General features: G+C 38.2%; 1 protein-coding gene across 6 annotated transcripts in view; it reads left to right on the top strand.

Moving 5' to 3' along the window:
• Window positions 1-254: 254 nt before the first annotated feature.
• The window catches only part of ATRN (attractin), a 230,099-nt gene continuing 203,704 nt past the window's right edge, over window positions 255-26,649 (top strand). For 2 of the 6 annotated variants that reach the window (XR_008912798.1, XM_056802271.1), the window contains exons 1-2: window positions 256-929; window positions 26,001-26,084. Coding sequence is in view for 5 of the 6 variants with exons in the window: in XM_056802271.1 (XP_056658249.1) it covers window positions 466-929; window positions 26,001-26,084 (548 nt within the window). In the remaining variant the exon portion in view is untranslated. Of the gene's footprint in view, window positions 930-1,111; window positions 1,258-26,000; window positions 26,085-26,649 lie in introns of those variants that run through there. The other 4 variants (XM_056802270.1, XM_056802274.1, XM_056802272.1 and 1 more) reach the window with 3 other exon arrangements.

The following is a 26,649-nucleotide window of genomic DNA, read 5'->3' as shown; positions in this document are numbered from 1 at the left end:
GACGTCATCCATCGATTGGCCGGTCGGTCGGTCGATCGATCAGGGCGACCCTCGGTCCGCCGGGAGCGGCATCACTAGGTGTCGCCAGACTCCCGGAGGGCGGGGGGACCGACAAGTGGGCTAGCGCCTGGGAGACCTCGAGGGTACCGCGCAGGGCGGAGCTCGCGCCTGGGTCACAGCCCGCGCGGACGCCACGCAGAAGCCGAAGCTGGGGCCCGACCCCTCCTCCGCGGCGCCTAGTGCTTCTACTGCGCACGCCCCAGTTTCCTTCCCCCGCCCCACCTCTTCGCCCCTCCTCTCCCTAATTCCCCTCTCCTCCCCTTTCCCTCCCTTCCCCTCCCCCTCGGCTCTGACCGAGCGGGCCACCGTCCGTCTAGTACCGTCCTGGAGAAGGCGAAGCGGGTCGGGTGTGAGTGTGTGCCTGTGTGTGTGACGAGAGGGGGAAGCCGTCTCTGCCCCCCTAAGATGGTGTCGGCGGCCGCCGAGGGAAGGCAGAAGAGGCCGGAGGCGGCGGCTGCGGCGGAGGCGGCGGCGAGCTCGGAAAGGACGCGGAGGCCCCTGCCGCAGTGCCGGGGTCCGGGCTGGGGCCGGGGCCGGGGCCGGGCAGCGGCAGCGGCGGTGGTGACGGGGAGGGCGAGGAGCGTGTGGCTCGCGCCCGGCCCGAGGTCTTGGCCGTTCCTTCGGCCCCCATCAGCGCCGCCGCTGCTGCTGCCGCTGCTGCTGCTGCTGCTGCCGCTGCCGTTGCCGCTGCCACGGGCGGCTGAGGCGGCGGCCGCTGCGGCCGCAATGTCTGGTTCGGCCATCGCCGAGGCCAAGGAGTGCGACCGGCCCTGCGTGAACGGCGGCCGCTGCAACCCGGGCACGGGCCAGTGCATCTGCCCGGCCGGCTGGGTGGGCGACCAGTGCCAGCACTGCGGGGGCCGCTTCAGGTGAGCAAGCGAGCGTCTGAGTGGGACCCTGACACTGTGTGACACCGAGCGACACTGACACTGTGGGACACTGTATGGGAGACACTGTGTGACTGACACTGGCACTGTGTGTCACTCGGAGTGACACTATATATGACACTCTGGGTGACCCTGTGTGACTGTATGGGAGACACCCGGTGACACTGCCGGGTTAGGGACCCGATGGTCTAGAGGCTGCTGGGCTGGGGCGAGATGGGGGCCAGTCAGGGGGACCCCAGGACTCCTGGGGGAGACGACGGAGATCATTCTGGCATTGACTATTTCAGAAACCCCAAAGCCCTGGAGAAATGTCAGGGGAAAGTGGACCAGGGGTTGGCTGGTTGTGGGGTGTTGGGAGGGGAAGAAGGGGTATGCCAGATTGGATAGCTGCAGGGATGGGGGAGGGTCTTTTCAGGGTAGGATTGGGACCTGTGTTTCTGGTGGAAGAAACTAACATTCTGGGTTCGCATGGCTGGAAGGTGGGAAGACCATCTGGTTAGGGCCAGTGATTGCAATAGTGGCTGTAACAAGGTTGGAGGCACTCTGGTGCATAGGAATGGGACTGGGCAATTGTATTTGTTTTTTTGTTTTTGTTTTTTTTGCTTGGGGGAAGATAAGACCTTTCCATGTTTGTGTTAGGAAAGATAAGAATTCCAGAGATTGATCCTGGGAAAGACAAAACTGGGATGGCATGGTATTGGTATCAATTTTTTTACACTTACATATCATTCTAAAGTTGTAAGTGACCTCAGAGCCGTTTAGTGTAGTCCTCTCATTTTACAGATGAGGAAATTGAGGCTTTTAAATGCAGTTTCTCAGAGTTGTATAAGTTCAGGGTCTTATAAAAGGTATAGTTTCCTATAGGAATAGAGGCTTGGGAGTAATTTGTGGGGATGCAGTAGAGGAGATGGAAGGGACTATTGATTTTTGGGGTAGTAAAACATTGATATTGAAAGGAGAGGGGGTTATTAAATTAAAATAAGAGCTGAAGGAGAACCTGAAAAACTTTAGAGGTGTTGTCATTCCTGTAGATGAAAGTTTGTGAATTATGGTACAGGCTCTGGGAGCACAACAGTTAATGAGTATGAAAAACAATACTTAATAAACCCCAAGAAACTTAAAATCTATGGAGATCAAAAAAGTACAGAAATAACTATAATACAAGGTAGAATGTAATAAGAGTGAAGGAGAAATGAGATGAAAGTTTCCAAGAAAATTTGAGAAAGGAGTGATCCTTTGCAACTGGGTTGGTGAAGAGGGGAGTTTTAATGAATCTGACCTGAATACTGAAGGGAAGGGAAAAGCTTTCAAGAAAATTTTGGTAGAGCGTTGTGACTTTCAGGTGCACTATTTTGGAAGTGGTGTTTTCTGGAGAGATGTGGGCACTTGGAGCCTGCAATGTTCTTTTTTTGAGGGAGAAATAGTAATGTGGAAAGATTTAGGAAAGTTAATTCTGACATTGGGCACCTCTAGTATAATGAAGTATGGTTCACCTTTGTTACCATGAGAGTGATGCTCTTTATCTTGGTCAGAGTTTATCCTGAAAGAAGAATTATGGTTTTGATTCTAGTAAATGCCAGATATTTTTGTGGGTGAGTGGTAGTATTTGTGAAAAAAGTTCTTAAATGTTGTTTCCATTTTTGGGGGGGAAAGAGTGGCTTAGGTTGGGTTTTGTTTACTTTGAGCAAAGTTTTAATTAAAAGGTTCATCCATAAAACTTCAGTTTTGATTACAATGGAAAGTCTAATATGATTTAGATTTTTAGCTTTTTTGTTATTAGGTTAAAGGTATTAAGTGAATGTCCTCATTTATAATTAGTTATTTAGAGAAAGTAGTTTCTGTATTTAGAGGCCACTTAAAAGTCGATTGTATCACATAATGAAGTTTTGCTATCTAAGTCAAGATTTTATATTTGAAATGTGGTGGCCCTTTTCCAGCTTTTATTACTGGCTAAAAATGTGGAATAGTGAGAACATCACATAGACTGGTAAAATTGGAAGGATATATTTGCAGTATTATATACTACTTTAGAATGTAAGGTGCTACAGAAATGCTTAAACAGGACAAAGAGAACGGTATTTTAGGGCCTTTTCAGAGATTTCTAAAGCAAGGAAATTTTTTAATCTTATTTTCCATATGAAAGTTATTTGTAATTCATTTGTAATTTTTTTCTGCTTACTAGTAGTACAAATAAACTTCATCAAGTTAAGAGTGCAATGTATCTTAGATGCAAATATTAGCTCCTTAATTTTTAAGCTTAAATTTAGGAAGGATAGTATGACAAGTAATTGAAGGGAGTGTCCTAGGCAATTCTTTAACACTAAGTTGTTGAGCAGGTGTCATTTTGTTCCTTGTGTTGGTGAAATAGTGGGTTTGATTCTCTCTCTCCTTTCCCTCTCCAAGTCTCCAAAGGGAGAAATTAGTTGGTTATATACTGTACATTTATATAAACATGTATTTAGATGAATATGTATATAAAATACTGTTGTAATTTTGCTTCCATAGTTAAGAAGACATTTTCCTTAATCTGACCTTTCCTCCTGAAAACTCTTGGTTTAACCAAATTTGAATAAATATTTTGGAAATGGAATGTAAAGGATAGGAGTCAGGGAAAGGAAAACAGGTTTTCCAAAAATGAAATCAGTTTTTCTTATCTCAGTTTATCAGTAGGTTCATATAGCATGGTACTGTTCAACTTCCTGCCTTGGGGACATAAGTATTTTGTGACAACTAAATAATGGGTCCTCAATTTTTTTGTTTGGAAAGTAAATTTTTAAGTGGGAAAAATGAAACAGTGAAGTTAATTGTCTTTAGTTGCATATAAGCAGTGCTTTGTCATCTTCAATTTCTCCCAGTGAAGCAAATGATATTTATAGTTTTTTAAAAGTCACTTCTAACAGGACTTTTAATTTACATTTCTGGTCCTGACCAAGTTTCTCTTGGATGTTAGGCTTGTACATCCCAGCTATATTGTTGTCTGTATTGTCATTATTGTCTGTATGTCTTACTAATTTAAACTCTGTATGTTTATAACCTAACTCAATATTTCTTCCTCAAACCAACTCCTCTACCACACTTGCCTATTTCTGTCAATGGAACCACCATTCTTCCGTCATTCTTGCCTCTTCCCTCTCATTTTTGATTGAACCATTCTTCCTTTTGTAAAGTGACTTCCAGATTCCCTTTTCATTTTTTGCTACTACCACCATCATAAAACCTCATCTTTCATGTTGTGCATCATATCTGGACTTAAAATACTCTCCTAATAGTTTTCTTCTGCCTCCAAAATTTTCTTTCTCTAATCTAGTTGGTATATAACAACAAACCTTTACCTTTAGCTGTAGAATCAATACTAAGTATCAGTTCCAAAGCAGAAGAGAGGTAAGACCTAGATAATAGGGGTTAAATGACTTGTTCACAGCCACACACCTAGGAAGTAACTGGGGCCAGATTGGAACCTAGGTCCTCCTGACTCCAGGTCTGATGCTCTATCCAGCCATCCTATAAGTGGTATTGTTAGAGTATTTTTCTTCATTGTGCTGAGAGACCTTCAGTTCTATTTCTTCTTTCCACCACCCCCCTTATTGGATGAAGTCTAGACTAGTAGACAAGGAGGGACATAATTGATATCTTCAGATATTTGAAAGGCTACCCAGCAGAAGAGGAATTAGACTTATTCCGCTTGATTCCAGAAGGGAGATCATCTGGTTCGACCCTTCATTTCACAGATGAGTAAACAAAGGCTCTTCATGTCTATGTCTTTATTTTCTCAAAAAGGCTGCACACTCTTCAAGGACAGGAATTTTAAGCAGAAAGGAACCTTAGACATTATCTAGTTCATCTTTCTCATTTTACAGATAAGGACATTTAAGCTACACAGAGTTTCAGAAATGTGCCCAGGGCCACCTAGGTAGTAAGTAACAGTACTGAAAACCAAACATAAATCTTCCGATACCTTTCTCTTGTACCCTACTGCCTCTGTCATATGGTAGTAAGTAGCAAATTTGAACCTGGGTGTTTTGACTTAAAATCCAGTGTTCTTTGTATTATTCTACAATAGTCAGGCTATTTATGCCCATTGCCTAAATAGGTGCTTAGAGTTGAACTTCTTGTCCTCTGTTGCCTCTCTTCTCTTGCTCCCCTTGCCCTCTGACTCCTTTTTCCAAACTTTGGCTGTTGATTACTTCCACCATCTGCCTCTTCTGTTCCTGCTTATGAGCTACTGAACCCACAACTGTCCTCTCTGGGTACATTACAGATTTATTTTATTCAGTCTTAGCTGGGCTCTCACTGAAGACAGGCAGTCCTTTTATTCTTCCTTTATTGATTCTTGATCTCATTCTCCTCACAAGCTATTCTAAACCTTTTCTTTCTTCCTCAAGCATTCTTCACCCAACTCTTTCTCAGCTGAGAGATAACTTTGTCTTTAATAACTTTACTGGAAAAAAAAATGAGGTCATTCAACACAAACTCTTCTCCCCCTCTCCTCAACTCCCAAATACTTGATATCATCTCACATTTTCCTCTTTTCCCTCAGTTTTTGACAGAGATGTCTCTTCTCTTTGTCATTCCACACCCTCTATTTAGGTACTTGACCCTTTCCCTTCTCATCATCTTTTACAAAAATTAGATTTTATATTTTTCAGTAAACAGATTTTTTCCCCATTTATCCACCTTTGTTGGGGGGGGGGGAGAGGAAAAAACCTCTTGTAACAAATCTGTATAGTTAAGCAAAACAAATTCGAGGATTGGCCACATCCAAAGATTATATGTATCATTCTGCATGCTAAGTCTATCACCTTTCTCTCAGAAAGAGGCTAATATGTTTCATCATCAGTCTTTTGATATGGTTGATTATTGGTCATGGTTTAGGATTTTCAGGTCTTTCAGTTGTTTAGAGGCAGCTAGGTGGTGCATTGTGTCAGAGAGTGCTATAGTGGGACTTAGGAAGACTTGAGTTCCAAGTTCTTCTTCAAATATTTACTAGCTTTATGACCCTGGGCCAGCCATTTAACCTCTTTCATCCTCAGTTTTTCTTGTCTGTAAAATGATAATAATAATTGTACCTATCTCCCAGGGTTGCAGAAGAATCAAATGAGATAACATATGTATAGCACTTTGAAACTTGAAAATGTTATTTATATACGTTAGTTATTATGACGATTATTTTTCCAGTATTGTTATTGTATAAATTTTTTTCCTACTATATCATTTCTTACAAGACTTTCTAAGTTTATCTAACCTGTTCCCTTACTACATTTCTCATACCAAAGTAGTATTATATTATGTTTTATGCTTTAATTTATTCAGCTATTCCTCAATTGATGGGAACCTTTCCTTTCCTATTTTCTTCCTCAGATTGAATTGTGAACATTCAAACTTTTCTAAAATCTTCAATCTGTCATCAACTGGTTCTTTTCTTCCTTTCTTCAAACATGAACAGGTCTCCCCATTCTTAAAAAAACCTTTGCTGAGACCGTACCATCTCCTCAAGCTTTCATCTTATATCTCCTTCCTTCTTTTCTCAGCCAAGTTTCTTTTTTTAAAAATTTTTTAAAATTTTTTGAGTATTATAGCATTTTCTTCATTCTTCCCCTGTCCTTGGTTCTGTTTTCTTTCTTTTTTAAAAAAAATTTTATTTAGTCAATTTAGAACATTATTCCTTGGTTACAAGAATCGTATTCTTTCCCTTCCTCCCCTCCCCCCACCCTTTCCTGAGCAATTCCACTGGGTTTTACATGTGTCTTTGATCAGAACCTATTTCCATGTTGTTGGTGTTTGCATTAGGATGATCATTTAGAGTCTACACCCCCAATTATATCCCCATGTAGTTGTTTTTCTTCTGTGTTTCTACTCTCACAGGTTTTCCTCTGAATGTGGATAGTGTTCTTTCACATAGATCCCTCTGAGTTGTTCAGGATCACTGTATTGCCACTAATGGAGAAGTCCATTACATTCGATTGTACCACAGTGTATCAGCCTCTGTGTACAATGTTCTCCTGGTTCTGCTCCTCTTACTCTGCATCAATTCGTGGAGGTCATTCCAGTCCCATGGAATTCCTCCAGTTCATTATTCCTTTTAGCACAATAGTATTCCATCACCAACATATACCACAATTTGTTCAGCCACTCCCCAATTGAAGGGCATTCCCTCATTTTCCAATTTTTTGCCACCACAAAGAGCACAGCTATGAATATTCTTGTACAGGTCTTTTTCCTTATTATCTCTGGGGTATAAACCCAGCAGTGCTGTGTCTCAGCCAAATTTCTTCAAAGAGTTGTCTATACCAGTGGTGTCAAACTCAAATGGAACTTGCTGGCAGCAGGCTGATTTAGAAAACCACAAATTAACACTATGATGTATTGTATTTTAATTTTTTTACACATTTCCCAATTACATTTTAATCTGATTCAAGCTGGTGTGACATCTCTGGTCTATACTCAATTCTTGCTCTTCAACCCTTTATAATCTGGATTTTGACCTCATCATTGAAATAAAACTACTCTCTCTGAAGTTACCAATCATTTCTTATTGTCAAATCTAATGGTGTTATTTCCTGATCCTTTTTCACCTTTTTTTGCTGCATTTGATATTGTAGATTATCTCATCCTGGATACTCTCTTTTCTCTGTTTGAGAGTACTCTTTTGCTGCCTTATCATTTTTATAATGGGCCTTAACTGGATGTTCCCCAGGTTACATCCTGAGTCTGCTTTTTTCATCTATGCTCTCTCCCTTGGTAACCTCATCAGTTCCCAGTTTAATTCATTTCTTTGCAGGAGATTTCTAGGTCTCAGTATCTCCCCTCTGAGCTTTAATCCTTGATGACTTGTTGCCTATTAGACATTTCAAACTGGATGTCCTACTTTTATTTAAATTGTTTTTTAAAATTTAAAATTTAAAATTAAAAAAAATATTTAAATTGAACTCATTTTTCTCTCAAATTGTCATTTCTTCCATACCTTTCCCTTCTCCCACACATGCAATCATTTGCCAAATTTTGCTTTTTCTTTTTTCATAAGTTCTTTTCCATTGACCCCTTCTCTCCACTCAAACATCTCGCTACAATTTAGTTCAAACACTCATTCATTCCTCATCTGTTTTCTTGCCTTAAGTCTCTCAACTCTGTAGTCCATTTCACATATTGCCACCAAAGTAACTTTTCTTTAAACACAAATCTGACCACAACTACTTTATTCAGTCAACTCTGTTGGCTTTCTGTTATCCCTAGAATAAAATATAAACTTTATTTAACTTTGAAAGCCCTATAAAAACCTAACCCCAACGTACCTTTCCTAAAACCTAAAAACACTGGGTTTTACATGTGTTGTTGATCGAGACTTGATTCCATATTATTGATATTTAATATGCACTAGGGTGATCATTTAGAGTTATAGGTACTTTTATCAGAATGTAAGTCATTTAAAGTAGGGATTATTTTATTCTTTGCATTTATATCCCTAGTGCCTGGCTCATTAGATACTTGCTGACTAAAGTCATGTTAGTAATCTTCTAGGCTAGGGCATTTTGTGAGAAATAAATTGTGTCTCCTGTTTATCAAGAATTGGATGGCAAAATAATTTTGTAATGTATTATGTGAGGATATCATTTTTATCCGTATGTAAGTTTATTTGCAAAATTGATATATAAGATTTCTTTCTGATACTAAGATAGATAATTTCTTAAGCCGTTATATATATATGCCAATCACTGTGCTAAGTATTGGTGATACAATCAAGGCAGATAGTCAGTCCTTTACTAAAAGTTTACATTCTAGTGGTTGAAGACAGTACATAAAGATCTGGAAAAAGGGAAAGGGGAACAGGTCACTATGAATTTAGAACTGGTGACCAGGAGATGAGGTGAAGGGGCTTGGTTCAGGAGAAGATAAGGTGAAGAAAGCTGATTTCTTTCAGCCAGGGGTGATTCCCAGGGGGTAAGTGGAGATGATGACTAGAATGAAGGGGACATGATCTGGAGTTGGTTGATGACTTAGTTGATAATATATTTCCCTTCTAAATTCTCTTGTGCTTTATTTTTGAACTCTTATCTCTGATGGTATCTTTTCTCCCTTCTAGATTATAAATACACTTTGAGGGCAGAGATAGGGTCTTATCTCAAATTTGTATTTTCCCTAGTGCCTAGGATAATGTTCTCCGCACATTATACAGTTTATACATTATTAGATTATAAATTTAGTGTTAGAAGAAACCTAAGAGTTCATCTAATTGAACCTTCTCTGTGCCTCCTTTCCCTATACTGTAGATGAGGAAATTAAAGCTCAGAGAGAGGAAGTGGCTTGTCCAAGGTAATAAACCACAGATCTAGGATTTGACCCCAGGTGTTCTGACTCCAAATCCAATGTTCTTTCAACAATATCAACTATCTCTAATGAATGAACGAATTTGTGTTTGAAGTAGAAGTTGGATTAGAAGACCTCTAAGGTTCTTTCTAATTTTATAATTCTAGAATCACTTAAGAGCAATTTGTTTAGTGTATAGGTAGCTTAGTGTAATTATTTAAATTCTGGTGTATTTGGAAGCAGCCTTATGAAATTTTTATAATACCAATTTACAAGTCTTAAAATATTTGAATGAACCAATAGATGTTTTACATAAAAATCAATTTTTAGCCTTAGAGAGAACCTAAGAGCCAATAATTTAAGAGCTTTATAAGTCTTTAAGATAAAAGCAAAGCCTTTCTGATTAAAAACTCATTTTAACCTACTTTGACATTAGAGCTCATTACATATATTAGAAATAGTTATCTTTCAAGTGTTATACATATTTAGAAATAGATACTGAGTCCCTTTGAACAAAAATTCCATTTTGAGTTTTTAATACTATTTTGTTTTCAGAAATATATATATGAAACTGTTATTGATAATAGTGATGCATTTATGTGGAATATGACAGACCTATTATGAAAAAATTCCCCAGTAGCATAATAAATTTTGTCAGTATCTCTAATCCATCCTCTACTCAGCTGTCAAATTAATCTTTAAACTCGACTATGTCATCCCCCTGTCTTTGCCCTTCCCTATTTCTATAAATTCACTGTTGTTCCCTTACCTCTAGGATCAAATAAATATAAAATCCTCTGTTTGGCTTTTTAAGTTCTTCATAATCTGTTCCTTTCCCGACCTCTCTACTCTTTCAGTTTTCTTCTTCCTTCTTGCCTTCTATGTTGATATATTGATCCTTCTATGTTGCCTATCCATTGACACTAAGGAATCCATTGATTCCTTAAACACTCCAATCTTGCAGCTTCACACACTTTTTTTTAAACCCTTACCTTCCATCTTGGAGTCAATACTGTGTATTGGCTCCAAGGCATAAAAGTGGTAAGGGCTAGGCAATGGGGCTCAAGTGACTTGCCCAGGGTCACACAGCTGGGAAGTATCTGAGGCCAGATTTGAACCCAGGACCTCCCATCTCTAGGCCTGGCTCTCAATCCACTGAGCCACCCAGCTGCCCCCAGTTTCACACACTCTTACTGGTTGTCCCCTGGAACCTTTTCCCTCTTTGTCTCATCCTTCTGGCTTCCTTCAAGTCTCAGCTCTTTAAGTCCTGTTTTCTACAAGAAGCCTGTTCTAGTCCTCTTTGATTGTAGTCCCTTCCTCTGAGACTCCACTCCCCCCTCCTACCAACTTATAATTCCTTTATCTTGTTGATATGTAGTTGTCTTCCTCCATGTATGGTGAACTTCTTAAGAGCAAGTACTACTTTTTGCCTTTTCTTTATATTCCTAGTATATAGCACAGTACCTGGCACATGGTTAACAATAAATACCAGTTTATTAATTGTTACGTTGATTCATTTATTAACTATTTTTTCAGTCTCTTTTTCCTTGATATTTCATTGTGTCAGTATTGCTGTCATCTTTCTGTTATGCTAATTTAACTTTCTCCTTTCTTAAAATCAGATTGTTAGAATTGGAAGGGCCTTCTTAGATCATTTAGTCAGGACCTAACTGCTTCCTCCAAATTTTTATTTTTCTTCTTACAGCATTTTCATTGATACCTTTTTCATCATAATCGTTTCTGAATATCTCTTTCTCCTTCCTGTTACTTGTCTCTTATGTTATATTGTGGTGATTAAAAGAAAAAAAAACATTTCAGCAAAATCAACCAATACATTAGTTGTGTCTGATAGCATATACATTATTACACACCTGTAGTCTTCCATCTTTGCAGCTAAGGGAAGAAGATGCATTTTCTCAACTTTTTAGAGCCAAAGCTTCTTGGTCATTCTTCTAATTACAAAGTTTAGGTTTTGCTTACATTGTAATTATTGTGCATATTTGCATTGTTCTTTTCCTTGTTAGGGGTAAAAATTAGGGTTGTTGACTGAATATATTATATTAGTGGTTGCCAGGGATTTAAATTCAATCCCAATAAAATACTCAAGTCAATTTGGGATTTTTATGGTGGTTTAATTACAATAGTAGGAAGAAATTAAGAAGAAGAGGGAAAGGGATATAAGATTTTCTCCGGCCTAGCCTAAGCCAAGGGAAGTTCAGAGGCCTTGGCCAAGGGGGCCTTCTCAGAAGATTAAATCTAGCTTGGCTTCCAGCCACAAGGTCTCCTCCGAGATGAGGGGCCTCCTAGGAGGATAGTGCTTTTAGGAGGTCAAGGAAAGGAGGAATCAGCAGCCTTACCACTCACCAAGGTCACTCAGGGAAGATGCCTCACCTAAACCACACTACGGAACCAAAACCTGTAAGCATGCCAATACGCTGCCCAGAGTTCCCAACGCTGCGGAGAGAGCCCAATGTTGCTGTGAGAGAGAGAGAGGGGGAGAGGGAGAGGGAGAAGAAGAGGGAGAGAGAGAAAAAGAGAGAGAGATTGAGATTGATTGATTGATTCCTGGTTGCTAGAATTCTAAACACTAAGCAAGGTGGAGTAAATCTAAAATTCACACCCTGTTTTACCCTGCAATTTATGGAAGTCTTATGATCTACCCACTTTCTTTTCTGGCCCTATATCTTTCTGATAAAATCCCCTATGTAAATTCTCTTTTCACTGTCTGTAATAATCAGTTGGGAAGTATTATGGATGCTTTAAAAAAAGCAACATAATTTTTCAGTAAACTACTCTACCATTATTTGAGGTTCATTCAATCCAAATTTATCACCCAGTCAAGATTTTGGTCACCATTATCTGTTGGCCCAGGATATTCTTCTTTTCTTAATGGGTTTAGTACCTGTCTCACAGTCTTTCCTCCTCACCTTGGACCTCTATACTAGGTGACTTCTGTGTGTACACACACACACACACACACACACACACACACACACACACATACACCAAATAAATACATGTATATAAATATTTCCTTAAACACTAACTTCCCACTTACTCAGTTTACTTGGGTTCCCATAGCCTGCTCCTCCATTCCATCTCAGTTACATATAGAAATGGGAAATGGTCTTATGCCCTTGATCTTGCCATCACCAGCAAGTATTCTACTTCCATGTTTGTGAACTCTGAAATTAATTTGTCAGTCAATCTTTAAGCAGTTATGTAATGCCAACTGTGTGCCAGGCTCTGTGCTGAGGGTCAGGGATACAGAGGAAGACAAAAAACAACTGTCCTTAAGGAGCTCACAAATTGGTGAGACAACACACAAACAAAACAAATATAAACAGAATAAAGAGGAGATCATTAACAGAAGGAGGGCTCTAAAATGAAGAGGGATTAGGAAAGACTTCCTGTAGAAGGTAGGATTTTAGTTGGGAATTAAAGGAGGCTGGGAAAGCCAAGAGGTAGCAATGAGGACAGAATACATTTCAGGCATGAGATGGCTAGAGAAAATTTCTGAAGGTGAGAAATGGAATATCTTGTTCTGGGAACTATAAGTAGCCTAGTGATTATAATCTTTCATCATTTGTTCTCTAGTGATTATAATCTTTCATCATTTATTCTTTTGTTCTGCGTTTTGGCCATCTACCTGTTCTTCATTCTATTGTTATCTCCATTTACTCCATCCCTCTGTTCTATCTCAGGTTATGTATGACCTTTACATTGACTACATTAACCTTTCTTCCTTATTCTGATCTCTAGGTGAACCAGTTCAGACTCTACCTTATCCTCTACATTCATGTGCCTTGCCCCCTTTATTGTATTATACATTGCCAAGACCCAGCCTTAGATTACTCCCTCAAACAACATTGCCTTCAGTCTCATTCACTTTCTGCTGAATGGAGCTGCAAAAAATCATGAAATCATACTGAGGAGGTCTATTTTTAATTTATGTTACATGATCTTAACAAGGTCCTCAGTGTTTCATTCACTATAAATGCTATTCCAAACCTTTTTATCCCTCTTCCAGCTTCTCATGAAGTCCTTTTCTTCTGCCTTCTTGCCTGGGGCATTTGACTCATATGTTACAGAAAAATTGTGGCCACTCATTAACAGCTCCTTTTTTTTCACCTCCTCCTCATCTCACATCACTCAGCTATCTTCCCCTGCTTTCTCCTTAACCATTGTCTCATGTGAAGTGACCCTACTCCTTGCCAGTATAAAGTTGTCTACATACCCTTTTGATCCCATTGATCCCATCTTCCTAGCTTGACTGATTGCTTCCCCACTGCCTACAAATACACTCATACTTCTCTCCCTTTCTAGAAAAACTTCTTATTTGGTCTTACCATCTTTATTATCCTATATGTCTTCTGCTTTTTGTGGTTAAACCTATCTATTCCACTTCTTTTCCTCTGACTGTCTTTTAGACTCCTCAGTCTGATTTCTGACTTCATTAAGCTGAAATTGCTCTTATTATATTTATTTTTTTAAAAATTAATTTATCTAGTCAATTTAGAACATTATTCCTTGGTTAAAAGAATCACATTATTTTCCTCCCTCCCCTCCCTCCACCTTTCCCACAGCCAAAGAGAAATTTCATTGGGTATTATAATGTGTCCTTGATCAGAACCTATTTCCATGTTGTTGGTGTTTGCATTAGGATGTACATTTAGAGTCTACATCCACAGCCATATCCCCTTGACCTTTAAGCAGTTGTTTTTCTTCTGTGTTTCTACTTCCACAGTTTTTCTCTGAATGTGGATAGTGTTTTTTTCTCGTAGATCCCTCAGAGTTGTTCAGGATCACTGCATTGCCACTAATGGAGAAGTCCATTACATTCGATTGGACCACAGTGTATCAGTCTCTGTGTACAATGTTCTCCTGGTTCAGCTCCTTTTGCTTTGCATCACTTCCTGGAGGTTGTTCCAGTTCACATGGAATTCCTCCACTTTATTCTTCCTTTGAGCACAATAGTATTCCATCACCAACATATTTGTTCAGCCATTCCCCAACTGAAGGGCATTTTCTCATTTTTCAATTTTTTGCCACCACAAAGAGCACTTATATTCTTGTACAGGTCTTTTTCCTTATTATCTCTGGAGTACAAACCCAGCAGTGCTATGGCTGGATCAAAGGGCAGATAGTCTTTTTGTGCCCTTTGGGCATAGTTCCAAATTGCCTTCTGGAATGATTGGATCAATTCACAACTCCACCAGCAATGCATTAATGTCCTGACTTTGCCACATCCCCTCCAACATTCATTACTTTCTGTTGCTGTCATGTTAGCCAATCTGCTGGGTATGAGGTGATACCTCAGGGTTGTTTTGATTTGCATCTCTCTAATCATAAGAGATTTAGAACACTTTTCCATGTGCTTATTAATAGTTTTTTGATTTCTTTAACTGAAAATTGCCTATTCATGTCCCTTGCCCATTTATCAATTGTAGAATGGCTTGATTTTTTTTTTGTACAATTGATTTAGCTCTTTATAAATTTGAGTAATTAGGCCTTTGTCAGAGATTTTTGTTATGAAGATTTCCCCCCTAATTTGTTGTTTCTCTTCTAATTTTGGTTGCATTGGTTTTGTTTGTACAAAACCTTTTTAATTTGATGTAATCAAAATTACTGATTTTACATTTTGTGATTTTTTTTTGGTAGCTCTTGCTTGGTTTTAAAGTCTTTTCTGTCCCAAAGATCTGACATGTCTATTATTCAGTGTTCACTTAATTTACTTATAGTTTCCTTCTTTATATTCAAGTCATTCACCCATTCTGAGTTTATCTTAGTTGTGATATGGAAATCACTTTAAAAGACTGATATATGTTAATTTAAGATCGCCAAGGAATTCAGCTATGTAATTCCTAAATGAAAACTCAAGTCAGCTCTCAACCTTTTTTATGGTGTTTTAATTACAAACATGAGGAAGAAAAGTATTAGAGGGAGAGGGAGAGAGAGAGGGAAAAGGGAGAGAAGGAAATAGGGCTTAAATACCCACTCTGCTTAGGCTGAGCCAAAGGCCCAAAGCCCTGGATAGCCGAGGCAAAGAAAAAAGATCAGTCCCTATCACTCACGTGACCAAAATGGAGAAACAGTCTGTGGGCTCCTCCACTCCAAGCACCAGGCTCCAACAACCTCTTCCCTCCACACCAGGAAGTCCCCAGAACTCCTGAGCTGTCCTCTCTCTCACTTTCTGTGTCTCACCTGTGCCAATGGTGGCTCTAGCTTAACCAGAGGTCTGTCCTTTTTGCACATGTCTGTTGAAGGCCATATTCTCAAATAATTAAATCTTCAGTTTTTCTGCAGCCCTTCCTAAATCTTGTTACCCTGAGTAGGGTGGAGATTGTAGTTTCCAAGACCTGATTCTGTTATTCCAAGTATCTCTATTGTTATTGATCAGGAAATAGCTAAATCCCATCTTCTAAAGAATGGTCTGAATAGGGTTGAGTAGTTTTGAAATTCACATAGTGTAGGGTGAGAGATGTTGATCCAAACTTAATCTCTCCCATTACTGTCTTCTAATTTTCCCAGCATTTTTTTTAAATTTATCAAATAGTGGGTTTTGGTCTCAAAAGCTGGGATCCTTGGGCTTATCATAGACTGTCTTGCTGAGGCTACTTACCCCAAGTCTATTCCACTGATCCTCCTTTCTGTCTCTTAGCCAGTACCCAATTTTTTTGATGACCACTGCTTTATAGTATAGTTTGAGATCAGGGACTGCAAGGCCTCCTTTCTTTGCATTTTTTTTTCATGATTTCTCTGGATAGCCTTGATCTTTTGTTCTTCCAAATGAACTTTGTGATGTTTTTTTCTAATTCAGTAAAAAAGTTTTTTGGTAGTTCAATGGTTATGACACTAAATAAGTAAATAACTTTGGGTAGGATTGTCATTTTTATTATGTTAGCTCGTCCTACCCATTAGCAGTTGATAATTTTCCAATTGTTTAGATCTAGTTTTAATTGTGTGGAGAGTGTTTTGTAGTTGTGTTCATATAGTTCTTGTTTTGTCTTGGCAGATAGATTCCTAGGTATTTTATATTATCTAGGGTGATTCTTTTTTTTTTTTTTTAATTTTAATATTATTTTATTTGGTCGTTTTCATACATTATTCACTGGAAACAAAGATCGTTTTCTTTTCCTCCCCTCCCCTACCCCCCCCCCCCCCCCGCCTTTCCCTCTCCCATAGCCGAAGCATGATTCCACTGGTTATCACATGTGTTCTTGACTCGAACCCATTTCCCTGTTGTTGGAGTTTGCATTATAGTGTTCATTTAGAGTCTCTCCTCAGTCTTATCTCCTCCAACCCTGTAGTCAAGCAGTTGCTTTTCAGCGGTGTTTTTACTCCCACAGTTTATCCTCTGCTTGTGGGTAGTATTTTTTTTTTAGATCCCTGCAGATTGTTCAGGGATTGCATTGATACTAATGGAGAAGTCCATCATCTTCGATTGTACCACAGTGTATCAGTCTCTGTGTACAATGTTTTCCTGGTTCTGTAGGGTGATTCTTAATGGAATTTCTCTTTCTAATTCTTGCTGCTGAGATGTGTTGGAGATATATAGAAATGCTGATGACTTATGTGGGTTTATTTTGTATCCTGCGACTTTGCTAAAGTTGTTGATTATTTTGACTAGCTTTTTGGTTGATTCTCTGGGGTTCTTTAAGTTGTATTTAGCTATCTCCTGATTGTAACAATGATGGTACTTAGTCTAACAAAATCAGGAATGTCTTGTGAACTTTAAATTACTACACCCTACTTAGTCTAACAAAATCAGTAATGTCTTGTGAACTTTAAATTACTCCACCTTACTTAGATCTTACATTATTGTAAAGATGATAATCTCCTGATTGACCAATGAAGGTATTTAGTTCTTACTTTATAGTGAAGCTAGAACTTTAAGTTAGGTCTATTTTTAAATCTTAATACAAAAAGGTGTTAAGTAACTATAAAGGGTAGATTAATCACAAAAAGGTCAAGTAACTAACAAAAGGTGAACTTAAAAAGGAAGTGTTAAGTAACTCAAAAAATATAATCTAACCAAAGAAGATGAGAACTAAAGAATGGACATTTAGAGGAGGGGACACAAGGGTAAAAGGTCTATATATTTGGCTCACTTCCTCTCTCTGGGACCTTTTGGTGGCAGAGATTTGGCTGGTGGCAGTGTGCTGGGCCTTTCATCATCTTGACGTGGCTACAAGGCATTGTCTGGTTTGGTGGTGAGTTTCTGGCTAGGTTTTTTATCCTTTACTTCCAAACTTATCCTCTTAGAAGCCTCTAATCTCCTTCAGAGACTTAGCGGTGGAAATCTTGAACTCCCCCTGGCACAGGGCAGGTGGGAGAAATCCTATACCCTTTTCCCTCTTTCTCCTTAAATCCTTCCCTGTATATTAATTAAAATTACCATATATTTCCAGACTGACTTGGGTATTTTATTTGGGATTTTTTTCTCTGTTGACCAATTAATTTAGATTTAAGTCACAACTCTAAAATTATCTTTTCAAAGTAGACCATCATATCATCTGCAAAGAGTGATAGCTTGGTTTCTTCATTGCCTATTTTAATACATTCAATTTCTTTTTCTTCTTTAATTGCTATGGCTAGTGTTTCTAGTACAGCATTAAATGATAGAAGTGATAATGGGCATCCCTGTTTCACTCCTGATCTTATTGGGAAGGCTTCTGTTTGTCCCTATTGCAGATGATGTTTGCTGATGGTTTTAGATATACACTGTTTATCATTTTTAGGAAAGGCCCTTCTATTCCTATGCTTTCTAGTGTTTTTAATAGGAATGAGTGTTGTATTTTGTCAAAGGCTTTTTCTGCATCTATTGAGATAATCATGTAATTTTTATCAGTTTGCTTTTTAATACGGTCAATTATGTGGATGGTTTTCCTAATATTGAACCCTTCTTTCATTCCTGGTATGAATCCTACCTGGTCATAGTGAATAACCCTCATGATGACTTCCTGGAGTCTTTTTGCTAGTATTCTATTTAAGATTTTTGCATCTATATTCATTAAGGAGATAGTTTTCTTTCTCTGTTTTTGACTTGTCTGGCTTTGGAATCAGTACCATATTTGTGTTGTGAAAGGAATTTGGTAGAACTTCTTTGATTATTATGTCAAATAGTTTGTATAATATTGGGATTAGTTGTTCTTTGAATGTTTGATATAATTCATTTGTGAATCCATCAGGCCTTGGGAATTTTTTCTTAGGTAGTTCTTTGATGGCTTGTTCAATTTCTTTTTCTGATATGGGGTTGTTTAGGTAGTCTATTTCTTCCTCTTAGTATAGGCAATTTATATTTGTGTAAGTATTCATCCATATCACCTAGATTGCCATATTTATTGCCATATAATTGGGCATAATTATTTTTAATAATTGCCTTAATTTCCTCTTCATTAGAGGTGAAGTCTCCCTTTTCATCTTGGATACTGTCAATTTGGTTTTCTTCTCTCCTTTTTTTTATTAGATTGACCATTACTTTGTCTATTTTATTTGTCTTTTTGAAGTACCAGCTTCTAGTCTTATTTATTAAATCAAATTTCCTTGACTTTCAATATTATTAATTTATCCTTTAATTTTTAGGATCTCTAATTTAGTCTTCATCACAATAGCCCAGTTAATTACAATAGAAAACAAACCCACTATCATATTTTTCATCCCACGTACGGAGATGCAGAAACAGGAAAAGGAAAAGGGGATTGTGGAAAATGTAGTCTCTAGAGTTCAAGATTCTAAATCAACACTTCTATCTCTTTTAACTAGATCTATTTTTACTTTGGATTTGTCAGATATCATGATTGCGACTCTTGCCTTCTTTTTATAAGTTGATGTCTGATAGATTTGGCTCCATACTTTTACCCTATGTGTGTCTACCTTCCTCATGTGTGTTTCTTGTAGATAGCATATGGTAGGGTTTTGGATTCTAATCCAGTCTGCTTTTAAAAGCTTGCCTTTTATGGGTGAGTTCATTCCATTCATATTCAGAGTTGTGATTACCAGCTGTGTATTTCTCAGCATTTTGATTTCTACTCCTATTCCTGCCTTTTCTTTCACTATTTCCTTCTATACCAATGCTTTCTTTTTAATCAGTCCCCCTAATTCACATCCTTATTTTACTTCCCTTTCTACCCCCCTCCATTCTTATTCCCCCCTTATTTTCTTTACAGTCCCCCTAATTCACATCCTTATTTTACTTCCCTTTCTACCCCCCTCCATTCTTATTCCCCCCTTATTTTCTTTACAGTCTTTTTAAATGACCCCTCCACCCTCTCCCTCCCTTGTACTGCTTCCCTCCCCACTAGTCTGTTTGTTATCCTTCTTCTCCCCTATAGGGTGCAAATAAATTCTCTGCCCCAATTGTTTTGATTGTTCTTCCCTCTTTGAGTCAATTTCAATGCACGTAAGAGTTAAGTATCTCCTATTTCTAACCTCTTTACCTTTCCAGTGTATTGATGTTTTCCCCTTCTGCCATGAGCTTCTTTGTGACATATAAATTTACCCCATTTTATTTCTCTTCCCATTTCTTTTAGTATTAACCTCTTTTTTAGCTCTAGTTGTATATATATATGTGTGTGTGTGTGTGTGTGTATGTATGTATTTATGCATACATATATCTGTATACATATTTAAGTCTTGGCATTTCATCCTATACAGGTTGTCACTGTTTCCTCTAAGTGTAATTCTTCTAGCTACCCAGGTGATAATAACAATTTTTTAGATGGCCTCTTTTCTTATAGGGATACATATTATTTTAACTTATTGCGTCTCTTAAAAAAGTTTTTTTTTCTTTTTTCCCTCTTTCTTAATTACTTTTTGATGATTCTTTTGAGATCTGTGCTTGGGAATCAAATTTTTTGTTCAGGTCTGGTCTTTTCTTTACAAATGTTTGGAATTCTTCTATTTTGTTAAATGATCATACTTTCCCTTGTAAGAATATAGTCAGTTTTGCTGGGTAATTGGTTCTTGGTTGTAGACCTAGTTCCCTTGCTTTCTGGAATATCATATTCCATACCTTTTGGTCCTTCAGTGTAGATGCAGCCAGATCCTGTGTTATCCTCACTGTGGTTCTATGGTATCTGAATGACTTCTTCCTAGCAGCTTATAATATTTTTCCTTGGTCTGATAGTTCTTGAATTTGGCTGTAACATTCCTGGGTGTTGTCAGTTGGCGATTAAGTATAGGAGGTGATCTGTGGATTCTTTCAATCTCCACTTTTCCCTCTTGTTCTAGAATATCAGGGCAGTTTTCTTGGATAATTTCCTGTAGTATGCTGTCCAGACTTTTTCTTTTGTTGTGGTCTTCTGGTAGACCAATGATTCTTAAGTTGTATCTCCTGGAATGATTTTCTAAATCTTCTGTTTTGTGAATGAGATGCTTCATATTTTCCTCAATTTTTTCATTCTTTTGATTTTGTTTTATAGTGCCCTGCTGCCTTGTGAAGTCGTTTGTTTCTAGTTGTTGTATTCTGGTTCTTAAAGACTGGATTTCATCCCTGGATTTTTGGTCCTCCTTCTCCTTCTCTTCTGATTTTCTTTGGAGGTAATCTTTTATCGTCTTTGCCTCATCTTTCATCTCCTTTGCCTCATTTTCAAGCTGCTTGATTTTGGCTTTCAAGACACTATTTTCTTGTTTTAATTCAAGTGCCTCTGTTTCCAATGACTTATCTTAGTTTTTAAGTTCTTTACCCAGTTGTTTTCAGCCTCTCTTAATTGTGTTTTGAATTGTATTTTAAGTTCTTCCAGAGCCTGTATCCAATTCTCTGGTGTTTCTGTTTTTTCACTTGGAGTTCCCTCATTCTTATCTCTATTCCATTTGATCTTTATTCATTGCCTGTATAAAAGCTGTCGATTGTAATATATTTTTTCTTTTTCTATTGTTTACTCATATTTACCCCTTCTTTACTCTCTGCTGTTGCCTGAGCTCTTGCTTCTCTCATTTTTTTGTGGTTTTGGGCTTTTCTTTCTGCCTTCACCTTTGGAGTTTTGTCAGTAAATCTCACAGTGCAGTCTGTGGGGAAGGGTTGTTGGATCTTGAGCTTCCTTGCCTTCTGGAGGCTTTTATGGTGTTAAGTTCAGCAGTCTGTGGGGGAGGGTTGTTGGAGCTTGAGCTTCCCTACCCTCTGGAGGCTTTGATGAGATTAAATGCAGCTGAATTGCTGAATGTGCCCTGAGGCCAAAACCTCAGGAAGGGTTGGGGGCAATATGGAGTGTCTCTGCTGCTGCAAGTATGCCTCCTGCTGTGCACTCTGCCTTTCTTCTCTAACTGCTTCCCTACTGCCTGTGTTGGATACTCTGAGCCTGGCACAGCTTTGCCTGCAAGGTTCTCCCTCCAGACCAGCCCCTTTGCCCACCCAGAGGTTCCTTCTGCCAACGGAGGCTTAATGTTCTAGGTGGGGGAGGGGTCCCAGGACTTTCCTTCTTCCTTCCCCTTAAACCAGAGTGTTTTCGAATTCTGACTTTTGGGAGTGTATCTTTTAAGTTGAGTCCAGCAGGAGGGTTCCTTTGCTCTGTCTTGTTGTTAGGTTTGATTTTCAGTTCCCTAGGAGCATTTAGTTTGTAATAGGTAAGGAAGGGTTTTCAGAGGTGTGAACTTTTGTTGCCTCTATGCTGCCATCCTGACTCCGCCTCCCTGAAACTGCTCTCTTCAAAGTGACCAGATTATGCTAACCTAAAATGGGACAAAGCTGGAACTTGATTGGATGGAGAATTGATGTCTTATTTGATGCAGCTTCCTGGTAGCTTCCATTATTGTTGACAGTGGCTTACTGGTTACTAAAGGACATAATGAAATTCACTCAAAGGAGAGCAGGGTCCTTTTGGATGTGATGGATATTCTAAGACTCCATGAGAAACTATAACCAGCCCTGCTGGCCACATAGTTTCTAACTGTTACAGATTTCCTGTTGAATATCCTTTCTATATTTGAACTAAGTAAACTTTCTTTCACTGTTAACTATTAAATGATCTAAGAATGCACCTTAACATCAAACTGAAGTAATAGTGTTCCTGCCCAAGTTAAGAGTTCCCCAATAGCAATGATCTCTTTGCAATTCTAATGGCCCTTCCACTGTCCTCATCCTTCTTGACTTCTTTGCAGCTGCTTTTGATTTTGTCTGTCACTTTCTTCTAGATAGTCTTTCTTTTCCAGGTCTTTATAACATTGCTCTCTCCTGATTCTTTTCCACTTTAACCACTCCTTACTCTCCTTTGTTGGATTTTCCTCTAGGGCTGGGTGGTGAACCTATGATATGAATGCCAGAGGTGGGCTCTCAGGGCCCTCTGTGGGCATGTGTGTTGTTGCCCCAGCACAATGTTCACTAGAGTTCCTTACTAGAAAACCTGAGAGTCACAGGGCCAGGTTTCCCCTCCCCACACATGCTTGAGGACATTTTTCACATCACTAAAAGGTGGTTGTTGTTGTTTTTTTAAACCCTTAACTTCCATCTTAGAATCAATATTGTGGATTGGTTCTAAGGCAGAAGAATGGTAAGGGCTAGGCAATTGAGGTCAAGTGACTTGCCCAGGGTCACACAGCTGGGAAGTGTCTAAGGTCAGATTTTAACTCAGGACCTCCCATCTCTAGGCCTAGCTCTCAATCTGCTGAGCTGCCCCCTCATGATAATACATTCTCTGTGTTCCTGTAGCATACCAGGTATATTAGCATCTTGTAAGTATTATTGGTGTATGGATATTGTATCTTATGTGTGCATATATCAGACTCATGGTCATGTTACTTTTTGATTGTTGTATTTCCATATCTTCAGTTCAAAGGACAGAAGAATTCCTGAGCAGGTCATTATTTGCCACAGGGTCCTAGCTCCCACCTTGTTAGACCACATTCCATACCAAGTCACATATTCCATTAATTTCCTCCTCTTTGATTATGTGATTGTCAATTGAACCAATGTAAAACCTATTCCACGTCACTTGTTCATTAATTACCTCCCACTCCACATTCTTAAACTTTCTAATACAAGTTCAGGGACATGTGCAAAACGGCCCTTTTTTGAGAAGCATCACTGTGTACTGGATCTCTTGTGTTTTAACTCTTTATCTCTGAGCCTTTGTTCCTTTGTCTCTCTTACTCCATCTCTATAATCTCTTCATTCGTTTTCCCTCAGATTTTTCATTCTCCTTCTCAGGTGTAGAAATTAAGTAGGAACTACAGGCAGTTCCAACAGTTCCTTTCAGCTTTGTTTATTCATTCCTATATTGTGCAAACATTTTCCCTCCTAGAATTTAGTTTGTAAGGAAATTTAGAGGATATATAATACAGGAATACCCCCAACATTAAGAGGCATTTTGATACAGTAGAAGGACCATTGGTTGAGCTCAGAGGACATGAGCTCAAGTTTCAGCACTGATTCTACCTGAATGATCTTGGAGCAGTGAAAATTATCTTTAAAAATGAGGTGACTGTTCTAGATGGGCTCTCTATCCCTTCTGAGTTCTAGAGCTATTTTCTCATGATCCGTTACCTAAAACTTACCATCTATTCTTTGCTTGAAGACATCAGGTAAGGACCAATCTATTGCTGTTCAGTCAGCTTGTTCTGCTTTTGTTTGTTAGGAAAATTTCCCTTATATTTTGATGAAATCTGGTTCAGGGTAACTTTTTGTCTTTAACTAATAATTCTGCCCTCTGGAGCTGAACTTCCTTCTTCCACATGAATTAGATCTTTACGAAGGTTATTGTGTCCCTTCTACCTGATCATCCTCATTCCCTTCAGCTGAGCCTTACATGACATGGGCTCCAGTTCCCTGCATCATCTTGGTTGTTGATTCCTTTTTTTTTTAAACCTTTACCTTCTGTCTTAGATCAATACTATGTATTAGTTCCAAGGCAGAAGAGCAGTCAGGGCTAGGCAGTGGGGGTAAGTGACTTGCCCAGGGTCACATAGCTACGAAGTATCTGAGGACAGATTTGTAGGCCTGGCTCTCAATCCACTGAGGCACCCAGCTGCCCACCTTGGTTGTTGATTCTTTCTGGACATTGTTGAGCTCATGAGTATTCTTTTTAAGATATGGTACCTATGAAGGACCACAATAGTTCAGCTGTGTTCTGACTCCCTCATCTCAGACATTGTGCTTTTACTAAAAAAACTCAAGTTGGCAATTTTATTTATGGGGGATTATGTTAATCATACCGAAGTTATGATCCACTAAATGCCACCTCCACATTGCTTTTTGATAGGGTAATCTTATATTTTTTAAATTGATTTTTGAATTACATTTATCTTTAGTTAAATTAATTTTATTAGCTTTGGCCTGCTAGGATAGATGTCCTAGGCTCTTGAAAAAAAATTTTAACTCTGGTATCCAGTGCCTTTCCATCATGATGATACAGTGCGTTGTATCATCAATAAATTTAAAATGTGCCACCAATGCTCATATTCAAGTCAGTGCTAAATTGCTAAAAAAATAATTCAGGGCTAGTCACCAATCCCTGGGGTACTAGTCTAGTAATCTCTTTCCAAGGTGACATTTTAATTTCTTTTCACAGTTGATGAGAAGTCTTCTGAGATTCTTACGTGTTTTTATTTTTTAAACTCTTATTTTCCGTCTTAGTATCAATTCTGAGACAGAAGAGTGGGAAGGGCTATGTAAATGAGAGTTAAGCAGCTTTTTCCAGGGTCATACACAGGAAGTGTCTGGGGTCACATTTGAACCCAGGTCCTTCTGACTCTAGGCCTGACCCTGTATCTACTGTGGCATCTAGCTCCCTTGTAGATGTTTTTAAATGGGTAATTTTTTTCCATGATGCATAGAGCCTTTCCATATAATTTTGAAATTTAATAAATATATTAGATACTTAGTTGGATTCCTATGTGCTAGAGCATTATATGGAATATTTTCTATTTAGATACTTAGTTGGATTCCTATGTGCTAGAGCATTATATGGAATATTTTCTATTTTTGATAACTTTGGCTTTATTTTCCTTCTAGGATCTCAAATATTTGTAGTTAACCTTTCTCCTTGATAACATCTAGAAATTTGATTAATCTAAATTTTGAAATCATTTTTTACTTTCCAGTACCTTTCTGTGGCTTTTATTACTGTTGACCATATCTTTTAACTTCTTTGACATTGCTGTGTTCTAGTTTTCCTCTTGTCTAACTGTTCCTTCTCAGGCTTCCTATAGAAAATGGTAGTTTTATTTGGAACTTAAAAAAAAGATAGGGAAGGCAGTAGGCTAAGATGAAGAAAGGGGAGCTTTCTAGTCATTGAGGAGAGTCAGAGAAAATGCCTAGAGTTGTGAAATGGAATCTTGTTCATTAAATAGTAAGGAGGCCATTTGTCAATGGATTGAACAGTATGAGATGAAGAATAAGATGTAAGAAGGTTGGAAAGTATAGATGTGGGGAAGGCCAGGTTAGAGGCTTTAGCTATAAAGGTTTTTTAATTCCAAACAGAGGATTTTTTTAATTGACCCTGGAGGAGTTAGGGAGCCAGTGGAGTTTATTGAATAGAGAAGTAACATGGTCAGATCCACACTTAAGGAAAATCACTAGAAAGGTATATGAGATTTCCTTTGTAGTTCTTTGAGTTTCTTGTGGTAGGGGACATTTCTTGTTACATTTCCAAAACAAGGGACAATTTTTTTCCCCTTTTGATTATGCTATTACTGATTAGTATGTTTGCTGCAAAGTTAAAAAAATGTATTATGTTGTGTAAACTTTTTGGAAACTTCAGCATTTTCCCATATTCTCCTTTTCTTTACACTTTTTTCCCCTTTTCTTTACATTTATAGGCTGACTGGATCAACAGGCTTTGTGACTGATGGACCTGGAAATTACAAATACAAAACAAAGTGTACATGGCTTATTGAAGGACAGTGAGTAAAAATTGTTGTTTTTACTTTTTTTATGCTTTTAAAGTCTTTACCTTTAGATTTAATAATTCTTTTTCTTGCAAAAAACATAGCTGAGTAAAATACTACCAATGTTTTTGGTTGGTTGTATCTATTTATTGTAGTTGTAGACTTCTCTGGCCATAACTTCAATTAAAAATAGATTTTGAAAGGTGATCACTTGACTTTGGACCACTGAGGTGTTTCTTTTTCTTTTTTGGTGTTGCCCCAAATTCCCAATATTTATTTTTTTTAAAGCTCATTAAATTTATAATGTGAATTCTTTTAAACCATTAACCAAAATGTTGATTTAATTTTAAGAATGACTGATCTTTAAAATGGCCTGATATTTTTTTGCAAATTTCTGTTACATATTCATGAACTCCTGAATTAGATATATCTTAATCAGGGCTTAGAAAATATTATAGGAGAAATTCTCTTTGTCTAACTGCAATTTTTATCACAGATAAAAGTTTTAGATTAAATTTTTATTGCTATCTATATGTATACATATATTTTAATTTGGGGAGAACAATTTAGCTGGTTTTAT

This window comes from Monodelphis domestica, chromosome 6 (assembly GCF_027887165.1).
Source record: "Monodelphis domestica isolate mMonDom1 chromosome 6, mMonDom1.pri, whole genome shotgun sequence".
Classification (NCBI taxonomy): Eukaryota; Metazoa; Chordata; class Mammalia; order Didelphimorphia; family Didelphidae; genus Monodelphis; species Monodelphis domestica.
The sequence above is the reverse complement of the archived record's forward strand: the minus strand, read 5'-3'. Positions and strand labels throughout refer to the sequence as shown.